This window comes from Triplophysa rosa, linkage group LG8 (assembly GCF_024868665.1).
Source record: "Triplophysa rosa linkage group LG8, Trosa_1v2, whole genome shotgun sequence".
Lineage (NCBI taxonomy): Eukaryota > Metazoa > Chordata > Actinopteri > Cypriniformes > Nemacheilidae > Triplophysa > Triplophysa rosa.
The window spans coordinates 10321640-10334320 of NC_079897.1; the positions used below are offsets into that span (position 1 = coordinate 10321640).

At 38.0% G+C, this 12681-nt stretch overlaps 1 protein-coding gene across 1 annotated transcript in view; it reads right to left on the reverse strand.

Annotated features, from left to right (window-relative positions):
* Window positions 1-9182: 9182 nt before the first annotated feature.
* LOC130557457 (threonine--tRNA ligase 2, cytoplasmic-like) overlaps window positions 9183-12681 on the reverse strand; it is an 86682-nt gene continuing 83183 nt past the window's right edge. The window contains exons 13-18 of the mRNA XM_057339201.1: window positions 11570-11647; window positions 11008-11108; window positions 10623-10724; window positions 10465-10537; window positions 10250-10364; window positions 9183-9516 (exon numbers count right to left, since the gene is read on the reverse strand). Coding sequence (XP_057195184.1) covers window positions 9374-9516; window positions 10250-10364; window positions 10465-10537; window positions 10623-10724; window positions 11008-11108; window positions 11570-11647 — 612 coding nt within the window. The 3' untranslated portion in view covers window positions 9183-9373. The remainder of the gene's footprint in view (window positions 9517-10249; window positions 10365-10464; window positions 10538-10622; window positions 10725-11007; window positions 11109-11569; window positions 11648-12681) is intronic.

A 12681-nucleotide genomic window follows, 5' to 3' on the forward strand; every position in this document is an offset into this window, starting at 1 on the left:
CTTTTGCATCTATGCCAGGCCTTAAGAGAAATTAAAGACAGTATAAACATCTTTGTTGGTGATACAGTAAATCTCTGTAGTTCATGATTTTTTGGCATTTAATGCATTACACATTCAGGTACTGAAGATAAACTTACTTCCAAAAGTGTTTATTGTTGTTTATGAGCATATTGCATTCAAAATTTTCAACTCCGAATGTCAGTACATTGTTAACACACAGTGTAAACAAATGTAAACACAAATCTTGTTTAGTATAAGCAACGACACATTTATGTGGAGTTATGCTCCACAACTGTCTTTACATTGGATTACAGTTAACAAAGCATCTATTTGTGAACACCATATAAATTACAGTACACTGCTGGTGAGAAACGGTGAACTAAAAAGGGAATAAAGTCATGCGCTCGGTCATCGGACAACTACAAAATGTCTTACACTCCAAATAGTGTACTGTATAAGTTATTGTGAGCTATTTCTATTCTGGTATAGCTTATGTCCGGTCACAAAGGACGCAAGCTTACTATATATTTAAAACCAGCAGCAGGGTGTAACAGAGGGGGTCTCCATGCACATTTTTAGAAGTTGGACGTCTTTTAACTTCTGAAAAACGCAGCGCTCAGAGGTCTTTTGATTAACAAGAAATAAAAACAATGTTTTCGCAGAGTCTGGTGGTCTGTGTTTGTACCTGTTCATGCGGAGTTAATATTTGTCTGGAAGTCTCTGTGACGAAAGCGCTCCGGTGCCAGCATCAACTGCCTATAAATGAAACGGGTTTGAATCGAGGTCATCTGATGGGAGCAGGACTGCATGAATGGTTTACAGTGGACAGTGGCCAGAACCTGAACTGAGCTGCACTGTTAGGGGCTGTTATGCATTGAGAGGTCACCGCCGGTAGAGCATCACCATTCCGGCAAAAGCTGTAATCATCCAACAAACATGACCATGGCGAAAGTAAGAAACAGGCATTCATCAGATGGAAAGCTCTGGGAAAGCGAGATGTTAAGTTAACGGGACATGTACAGTCCAAGCAATCATTAATTCTATTTCTTTTCCCAAGATCATCATGAATGTATTTTATGGAGCCCAAGGCAAAGAAAACAGTCCGAGTGGTGAAGTTGAGGGATGGGTTCCCCACACATGTCACATCATATGTCTGAAAATATATTTACCAACTTCTAACAACTTTTATTCCTCCTTCAAGAATATTGCTTTAAAAATAGTAAATATCACTTTTGACTTCTGCCATAAAGTCTGTCAACCTTACAGCCTATTCTATCTACTAAGTCACCGGAAAAGGCTAAGCACAGTTTTCTAGTCTCAGATGGCACACAAACTTGCCATATTGCTCACAAAATGGCATGCACTAGAGAATATTGTCTGGCTTTATATAATTTTTTGCAACATCAGTCCTTTCTCAAGTTGTCGTCTCCATCCAAGGCAGCTTAGGCAACAGTTACTGCATTGCAGTGACTTAAAATGCAGCGTACGGGCACCTGCAGAAACAGGTGGAAAGTTCTGGACAGACATAGGGCCATTCACATTTCGCGTCTAAAACCACACGGAAAACGCGAGCCGCGCCGTTTTCTCTTTTTTCCGCACTCTGAAAAGTTTAAATATTTTCATCTCGATAGAAAAATGTGCGTGCCTCAACATATGCGTGTCGCGATCGCATCGCTATCTATTTGACCCTGTTCGAACAGTCACCATCCCTAGACAGACACTCAAAAACCCATCTATGCCTTAAAAGGAACCTTGGGTATAGAAAGATGTATGGCTTAATATATTAACAATGGCATTCACTTTATAAAAGTGATATTAAATACATCTTTATTTTCTTTCTTTATTAATTTAGCATTATTTTATATATTTTTTTATCCTACATTACCTTATATTTACTGAAGAACTGATTAGTTTGTCTGTGTTCAGTTTCGCTGCTTCTGCGTGCAACCATTTTACGTCACCTAAAAAGAACATGGCGGCCTCCTTAGGATAAAATGAGTATTACATTTAGTTTTTTTTTTTAATGAAAATATTTGATGTGTTTCTAAGGACAAATGTCAGGCAATTACAACGAATTAAGCCATACATCTCTCTATACCCTGGGTTCCCTTTAAAAAATTGATCAGATGAGAGTATCTCAGGAGACAGAAAATGAAGCCAACATTAGAACTGGAGGTGCCTTGGAACCAACCAAAAAACCAACCTTTTTTTCACATTTTTTGATGTCAGTTTTTGACAAAACGACAAATAACATCAAGCAAAACTGTGGTTGGTTGATTTACATGTTGTTCATGTGTGGGCAGTTCCTGGCCAAAACCAGCTGCAATAGCCTATATGGACCAGACGTTTTGCTGCATGACAAAAATTGACAAAAGCATTATCTCATATAGTTGCAAAATACCAGGCAGTATTTAGTAATGCTGTTATTTAACTAACAAGAATTTTGATCCAAGAACATCGGCTGCCAGCACGTTAGGGTTAAATACAGTCACTGACCCCTAAAACATCTGTAAAAATAAGGCACAATGTACTATTTCAATGTGAAGGAACTTTCTGTATTGATTTAATTCCTCTGATTTACCCATATCTTGATTTTCAATTTTGCACTACATTGTGTTTTAGGGTTAAGAGAAATGTCTGTTAAATGAATCGATGTATTGGCATTTATTATTTTTTACAGTTTAGGTTGAAGTAGTCAGGCTGGTTAAACATCAATTTATAGAATTGATTCTTAAAAAGCATGAAGAAACAGTACATGTAGAAAACAGCCATAAATTCACATTTAGAAGAGCATTATACAGACATCTTTATAAATGATTCCCCTGGGCTGAAAACTGAAAGGATGTAGGTTCAAGGTGTGATCTATACTGTATCATCATTATGCCGTTGAACAAAACACTTATCATCCGGATACTCAAGGCGGACAGAACTTAGTGCACTGCAAGTTGATATTAATGACAAATTAAGGGAATTACCTCCTGTTTTTGTTTTGGTGGTTTCGGTCACTGGTCGTGAACGTACGGGTGTATTTATATCAGGGGAGGGATCACACCAGGAGGTTACGACCAGTTATTTTTGGCTCTTAGTCTCTTAATCATTCCTGCTAGACATTTTCTCACTGATAGCTGGAGCACCGAGCCTTCCTTGATCTATGATGTTTGCTTTCCGGTCATGTCACTGTCACCATGACTTCAAGAGAGTGTTTTAAAATAAATTTTAAGCAGTTCTGGCACAAATGCCATTTACAAAACCAATGTCGATACACATGTACGTTTACATGTGTTTATGTTATGCATACAAAGCTATTAACAGTGTGCGGTGCATATCTGTCCTTCTATATTTTCACTGTGTGAGCTACAGGATTAAAATAACTTCTTGATGAACTCTGGACAACCTTTTAAAAGAAGCATTTTGTTTATAGTGATTGTTGTGATGCTGGAAGAGAAGAAGAAACTGAAGGAGATGCAAGGTTACTTCAAATCTCTTTTTTCATGTCTTTCAGACACACAAAAGCTAAGAAAGCAAGTTATAAGGGTTGTGTGGCTGATTATACAGACAGGTCGTATCACCCACAGGTACCTCAATATCACAGAGACTTCAGTCAGCAAGCAACCAATCATCTAGCAACCGCATAACAACAAGCTAAAAACACTCCACCTTAGCAACCAAACAGGAACACTGCACACAACATCCTAACGTTGTGAAATTTTGCACAAGCAGCGCAACGATTGTGGGTTCTGTTCCTAGTGAACACATGTACAGATAAAATGTATAGCTTCAAGCCTTACAAAAAAAGAAGTTTATTCAAGTGTGCTATTAGTATACTTCTTTTAAACTTAAATATACAAAGTATACTTTTTGGACTCTCAGAAACATGCAAGTGAATAAAATTGTAAAATTGCATAAATACGTGTATAAGTGTTGTAAGTTACACTTAAAGGACCAGTCAGTGAAATGTAGGGGCATCTAGTGGTGAGGTTGCGAATTGCAACCAACGGCTTACTCCACACCTCCCCCTCCCTTTCGAAGCACTACGGTGGCAGGCACAGGACTAAGATGTCATAACGTTTTCGCTTCTTTGCCAAAGGAGATAACGTATTTACGAAACATGCTCTGTTGACCAGTTTGTCCGTTTAGGGCTACTGTAGAAACAACATGGCAAATTCCATGTAAGGGGACCTGCGGTGTAAATAGGTCGTTCTAAAGTATAAAAACATAACGCTTCATTATGTAAGCTCTTTATACACCTCTGAAGACATGGTTATTATATTGCATTTCTGTCAATAAATCCCCCTTAATCTTACACATTGGTCCTTTAAGACTTATAGACGGTTTCAAAGTGACAACATAAACAAACGTTACTACGCATTCGCGCGTTCGTGGACTGCCTTTACCTTCCGGTACACATTCAAAAACAATAGAGAGCCTGTAGATTATTTCTGATAACAAGCAAAAGAAACCGAGAAGAACCGTTAAGGGCTCAGCATAGTCCAGGCGAATTGCGCTTTCGTTCTGCCGTTTGGCTCTCACTAAATCCTTGGTGTTTCGAGTCTTACGAAACCTTTACCCTAACCCACACCCTAACCCTAACCTTACTCTAACCATCTAAACTACATTTGATTGTTAAAATCGCCTAAATAACACTGTTGCGCACTGTTGCGTGATGACATCAGACTCGAAACACCAAGGATTTAGACTGCGGTCAGGCCAGCCTCCACTTTGAAAATGACTGTCAAGCCAGCCCTGAACATATAGAAAAAAACAGTGTATATAAGATATTCAGGGGACTTTTATTTAAAAACACCACATCAGACTGTCCTGGTATTGTATGATGGACAATCTGAGATGGTGTACTATGAATATGAGGTGAAATCACTTTCACAAAACAGGTAGTTCCCTTTTAACAGCTATCTGAACATATAAAAACACTGTATTTAGGATATTCAGAGGACTTTTACTTAAAAACACCACATCAGACAGTCCTGATATTGTATGATGGACAATATGAGATGGTGTACTATGATTCTGAGGTGAAATCACTTTCACAAAACAGGTAGTTTCCTTTTAACACCTATCTGAACATATAAAAAAACACTGTATTTAGGATATTCAGGGGACTTTTATTTAAAAACACCACATCAGACTGTCCTGATATTGTATGATGGACAATCTGAGATGGTGTACTATGAATATGATGTGAAATCATTTTCACAAAACAGGTAGTTTCATTTTATCAGCTATCTGAACATATACAAAAACACTGTATTTAGGATATTCAGGGGACTTTTATTTAAAAACACCACATGAGACTGTCGTGATATTGTATGATGGACAATCTGAGATGGTATACTATGATTCTGAGGTGAAATCACTTTCACAAAACAGGTAGTTTCCTTTTAACACCTATCTGAACATATAGAGAAAAACAGCATAAATTGGACATTTGAGGGACTTTTATTTAAAAACACCACATCAGACTGTCCTGATATTGTTTGAGTGCCAATCTGAGATGGTGTACTATGATTCTGAGGTGTAATTAATTTCTTGAAACAGGTAGTTTCCTTTAAACATGTGTCTGAACTCTGAACATATATAAAAAACAGCTTATATGGGACATTTGGGGGGGTATCTAAAACATCACATCAGACAGTCCTCATATTGTGTATTAAAAGTTATCTATTTGTCAGTTATTTTTAGTTATTTCATGGTCAGTTATGGTCACCCATAACCGAAATGTGACCTCTGCATTCAACCTATAGTGTGAGTGGTGAACACATGCACTGCAAGTCGTGAACACACACACCCGGAGCAGAGGGCAGCCATGACTTTTTGGTTACGAGTCTGACTCTCTAACCACCAGGCCACAACTTCCCCACTAGGCCAAAACCAACCACCAGAATGCCTTAGCAACCACCCAGAAAACGCCACACAAACTGCATAGCAACAGTTTTACCACCCGAATGCCTTAACAACAGCCGAGCAATCACACAGAAAATCATTGAAACTACATAGCAACACTCTTACAACCACAAAATACCTCATCAACGGCCTAGACATCACACAGAACATCATAGAAACTGCATAGCAACCCTTTAACATAGTCTCTCGTTGCACTAGCAACATCACTTGCAACCGGAAAAAACACTAGCAAATGACAGCGTGCGAAACCGCTTTTATTTTTAAATTTGTCCTCCCGCGCACCTACCGCAATCTGTCATATATGCGCGCACAGAAAACCACCGTGAGGGCTGGCTTGACAGTCATTTTCAAAGTGGAGGCTGGTCTGACCGCAGTGGGTTACGTGCGAGCCTTCTGGGTTTTGGGGTAAAACGAAGCTCGAAAACGTTGAGAGACGGTATAGTGTTTTCGAACAATCCAACACCCCTTTGTTTCTGGAGGCGGGGTTTACATGACGTATCCAAATAGCCTCTGCGCACGTGGCCACACAAACAACACACCCACCTATTACGTAATGGCCATGGACCAACTTTCCCGGAGAGTTCAGTTAGGTTTGTCTGCGGCGAACTAGTGAAACGAATTGTCGTTTGGACCAGATTTTGTTCGAAATCAGGTCACAGACGGTCGTTTTTCGATTTCAAATGTAGTATGCTGAGCCCTTTACTTGGCAAAACTTATCTTTCCAATATTTTTTATTTAGACTGCGATACCAAGCTCAACCGCTAGATGTCAGTGTACCATACGGCTTCTTTAAATGCGACCAAACAACAGGACCTATTCAACAAATTGTTTATTTAATAAAATGAACATACAACAGAATTCAACAAATCGTTTATTTAATGCAATTATTATACAATAAAATAATACAAATTAATATTAACATCAGTTAAATAAAATATAAATAGTTATATTATTAGCTGAACACTGGCCTGAAGTTAATTGCAGTCCCAGCGCGCACGTCTGATGAAACGTGCTATATAGGAAAATCTAAATGTTTTAAATTTATGATCAAATGTTATCATTAAAAGTATACGGGTAGTTGACAACTAAACGTATCCTAATAAATGTCTCCTATGGTGTGGCAGCAAAAATGTAACATTAAATCTAAGAAAAATATAAAATAAATCTCTCTTATGCAATTTTTTTTTACAATTTTACACCTTTGTTTTTGCATATTTTATCATTTTTATGTTTGGTAATAAGTCAGTTTTGGGGTGGATTTGCTTTAAATGAAATAAAATGTTCCCTAAATAAAACCGAATGAATGGAAAAGGAACTAAAACTCATCGTCTTGGGCATTCATTGCAAGTATAAAAATAAATAAATAAATAAAACGATATATTAATAGTAAACTATATGATGCTACAATCAAAGTATACTCAAAAGTATACTTTTATAAACTGAAAAGTGAGTTAGTATAGTCCCAAATAGTACTGAAAGAACACACAAGAATACAAGCACATTGATATTAGTATACTTAAAACATATTTGAACTCAAGTAGGCTACTATATACTAAAATGATTTCCATATTTCTAAGGGAATTAACTTTAAGTCGCTTGCAAATCGGCCAAGTGCACACATGTAAATATAATTTTTTTCAAAATATGAAATAAAACAAGTTTATTCATGCTTCTTTTCTCAGGTCAAGTGGAACTTGTGATGTCGACCATTTTTAAGAAGTTCAGATGTTTTGCCAGAAGGATCTATGAGCACCACATGTACACTGAATTCTTCTTTTGTGTCCTGTTTCTCAAGCAGAACCTGGCTGTAAACCCGTCTCACCCTCCTACTGTACCTCACCCATCTCAATGTGGCTTTCAGTCTGCTGGGAGCCAAACTCCCATAACCCCCTGCACACATACCAGCAATTTATACAAAGTGCATCAGATAAATTGTGCTCTTTAAGGATCCGGTGTATGTCTTTGTTGCGCTAGCCATGACCTCCACCCAACTAGTGACTCATGTCCTTTCCATTCTGATGTCTTTCTTCTAATAAGGCAAAAATATAAGCGGTTCTCTCTTGTGTCCCTGACCTGTGCTCCATTATCCTGTTTCATCAACAACACCCCTACTCCCCTCCATTCAGCCCTTCCCCCTTCTTTCTTAGAAAGTCTTCGCTCCTATTTTAGTCACTTATTCTGTGGGGCTCTACTGTATATTGCAGAGCATGAGTCATTTTCATGTATAATGCAAAAATGCAGATTAAACAACAAATGTACAAGGGACAACATTTTATGAAATAATGCAATTTGCTCACACAAAGTAATCATTTCTAATAATAAAATTAAAAACATCAGCTAAAGAAAGCATCATTATGTAATGCTGGTACAGTATTTGGGAGCACAGGTTTCTTAAGATTCTAAACCCTAAGTATTTAACTTTATCATTAACTGTAACTCAGGACTGATGAATAGTGTCTTATTCTAGGTGGAATTATGATTTTTGCCTGGGAGACAATGAAAAAGTGATAGACCTGCTTGCAATCACCCAAAAGCAGCACCTTAGAATCCACAAAAAATAGCATGCAAAAATCAAAACATTATTTAAAAAATAAATCAATATTACAATTTAATGAATACATTTTCATACAGTAGGTCTGTGGTCTATAACCACTACGTAAGACGTAAACACAGCACTTAAGTTTCATTTTTTTGTTTTTTTAATCTTACACATACAATTAAATCTTAAAGATACTCGTTAAACATTTTGTTTCGGTTATAAATGTTCTGTTGGTTGTATTCTGTTCAAATGTTGATAGTGTTAAAAACTGAAACAGGAAGTTCTTCTGAACTAGTGTGGTTTATGTCTTCCGAAGAGGTATATATAGTCTGACACCAGACAGAAATCTGGCAGTCAAAATCTAATTTAGATGTTTTAGAAAATGCACAAGTGAAGTGTTTGATTTTAGAAAAAAAATGGGTGCAAATCAAAATATTTAAGTGCACTTTATATGCATAAAAATAAAATCTGCACTATATGTAGGTCACTATTGAAATAGTCAGTGACATATTTATCTGATTCTGTTGAAGCACACAAGATGCTTATAAAACAAACAAAATTAAGAATAATTATGCTTCGTTTGTGTGCATGCTGCCCTTTTTTATATTTATAAACGATTCATTATTTTGTTAACTTATTCAGGAAAGTTACCATGAAGTGATTTAAGCAAAATAGATTTTAGCGTTCCTAATTGCCAAGTATATTGACACAGAAACCGAGAGACTCATATTTAATTTGATTTTATTATAAATAAAAAAGCAACAAAAAATATTGTAGCTGCAGCACTTCAGGTTCAGCTTGAGTCCACAGTTCATAAGATATCTGAGCATCTGCTTTGTTAGTGTAACCGGTAACCGGTGTCAGGATGTTGAGAGTAGCATCTGCTCTTCTCTCCATGAGTTGACTCTTGAGTGTCTAAAAGTCCTCCTGATTGGTTTGTGTGTCTCTAAGTTCAGTCAGTGACCTCATCACATCCTCCAGTGGTTTCTGTCCGAGCTGTTTTCCTCCCCGCATCCGCACGCTCACGGTCCCGTTTTCACGCTCTTTCTCTCCCACCACTGTGTGAAACATAAAGGGAGTGTTCATTTACCTGACCTTCACTTTAAAGGTCATAAAACACTCACATCCTTTAGATGTGCATCATATGGATATGACATGGCTACAATTAAACAATCAAAAACATTTCAATGTTAAGCGTGGCAGTGTTACAGGGATAGTTCACCCAAAAATGATAATTCTCTAGTCATTTACCGACCCTCAGGTTGTTACAAACTTACATTTATAATATATTTATATGTTCTGCTAAACACAAATGAAGATATTTGGAAGAATGTCAGTAACCAAACAGATATCATTCCCTATTTACTGCTATAGTAGAGAAAATAAATACAATGGGAGTCAATGGGGGACGGGATCTGTTTGGTTACTGACATTCTTTCAAATACCTTCCTTTGTGTTTAGCAGAACAAAGAAATTTATACAGGTTTGGAACAACCTGAGGGTGAGTAAATGATGAGAGAATTTTTATTTTTGGGTGAACTATCCCTTTAAGAAACATGAATGCAAAAATTAATGATTGTTTTCAAACAGGTTCCTGAACGCTTCCCCGTTCTTCCATTGGTTGGGCAAACAGATGGCCACACCCATAACTCACACCATTGGTTGAATGTTTTGGTAGCGTCGGGAAGTTAATACTTTTTAATAAAAATCTAACTGTTTTCCTGGTCTGCATAAGTGTGAAAAAGTATACTAACTGACAACAGCAAGTAAAAAAATGGACTAGATCCTCACCAAATATATAATTGTACTGTGCGAGCTGTGCAGAGCGAATCTTCTTGTTTAAGGTGGCACCATGATCATCATCAATATCAGCCATAAAGCCAGCTTCCCTCAGCCTCTGGACCACCTTAAACCACCAGTACAGTGCATATTATACTCATAAACGTTCACATAAATCGTTATAATATATAAATAAAGCGTGTCCAAACTGTTGGAATTTCTCTGACCTCTTGCCCGTATGTTTCACTGTTGCCCCCTACAGGCAGCACCATCACCTGTACTGGAGACAACCAGAATGGCCTAAAAAAGACCAAACAAAGAAGATGAGTGCTGCACATTTTACAAAACACACTGAATTTACACACACACACGAAAATACACATACCATTTCCCGGCAAAGTTTTCAGCCAGGATGGCGATCATCCTCTCCAGGGACCCCAGCACGGCCCGGTGGATCATGATAGGTCTGTACATCGCTCCATCAGTCCTGAGCGAGACGCACAGATAAGTGACATTACTGAAACCTGTCCAGAACATTTTTGAAAAAATACATTTCAAACAGAAAATATATATGGGCAATAACACAATGAAGCACATTTTTTGCATTGCGATAATATTAGCAATGAATTACATTCTCATTTTAAGCACTGTAATGTAAAGAAAGTGGTACTGTACTTTAGTTCTGTTGATTTTGGGGTGAAATACATCCTGGACGTGTTTTTGTGACATTCAGCACTTTATTTCACACAAGAAAATAAGATTCACCTCACCCAACATACTGCAGGTTAAATCTGATGGGCAGCTGGAAGTCCAGCTGGATTGTGGCACACTGGTGCTGGCGGCCAAGAGCATCACGTATTTGGATGTCAATCTAATCAGAAAAAACGTAATGAAAAACAAGCAGAGGTTTATTCTTCAGTAAACATGTTCTCCAAATACATCCATCAAAGGACGAACTACAGAGGACTGTGATTCGCACCTCCTGGGCAAACTCAGCAAATAAACATTCAGTAAATGCTGTGAACTTGATCGCTTTAAGAGTCATAATCTGATCCTGTACGCCCGAATCATTTAAAACAAAGTCTCTTTAGAACCGTCAACCCTGAGGCCAAGCAGACAGTCCTCAGTGATGTTGCTTACTGTCGCCTATTTAAAGAGCAGACCGATGGCAGAGAGCCACATCAAATCATGTGAAGAGACCTAAATGCTCTCAGAGAACCGTTACATATCTGTCTTGGTCAAGGAATGTTTGTCTGTTTTGGCTCTCTTCTATATAGAGGAAGGAAAACTGAGATTTTTCAGAACTGGGTGGAACGCTGCTCTCTTTCTCACCTTGGGTCCATAAAACGCCCCGTCTCCAGGGTTCAACTCCCAGTGCTCTTCAAACTGTTTCAGGCTGCTCTCCAGCTGCTGCTCGGACAGAAATCAAAAGAGATTTCAAAAGAAAATCTGTTAGCTTCACTGTAGTCGGTAGGCCCTCACATTGCTACTAAAACTTTGTGAAACATCTAATTTTCGACAATCCCAAAATACTTTCATTTATGCGAGGCAGGATGAGAGGCTGGTGTTTCCCTAGATAACCGTGTCTGGAAATGCATCCCTCCTTATAAAGTCTTGCACACAGTCCCTGTAGTTCCTACAATTATACGTTAATGGGACAAAGTTGCTATGTTCCTTATTACAAGCTACATTTACACCATAATATAAACTGTGTGGTGAAACGCATCAAAACTACAAACCCGATTCCAAAAAAGTTGGGACACTGTACAAATTGTGAATAAAAACAGAATGCAATGATGTGGAAGTTTCAAATTTCAATATTTTATTCAGAATACAACATAGATGACATATCAAATGTTTAAACTGAGAGAATGTATCATTTTAAGGGAAAAATAAGTTGATTTTAAATTTCATGGCATCAACACATCTCAAAAAAGTTGGGACAAGGCCATGTTTACCACTGTGTGGCATCCCCTCTTCTTTTTATAACAGTCTGCAAACGTCTGGGGACTGAGGAGACAAGTTGCTCAAGTTTAGGAATAGGAATGTTGTCCCATTCTTGTCTAATACAGGCTTCTAGTTGCTCGACTGTCTTAGGTCTTCTTTGTCGCATCTTCCTCTTTATGATGCGCCAAATGTTTTCTATGGGTGAAAGATCTGGACTGCAGGCTGGCCATTTCAGTACCCGGATCCTTCTTCTACGCAGCTGTGATGTTGTAATTGATGCAGTATGTGGTCTGGCATTGTCATGTTGGAAAATGCAAGGTCTTCCCTGAAAGAGACAACGTCTGGATGTGAGCATATGTTGTTCTAGAACTTGGATATACCTTTCAGCATTGATGGTGCCTTTCCAGATGTGTAAGCTGCCCATGCCACACGCACTCATGCAACCCCATACCATCAGAGATGCAGGCTTCTGAACTGAGCGCTGATAACAACTTGGG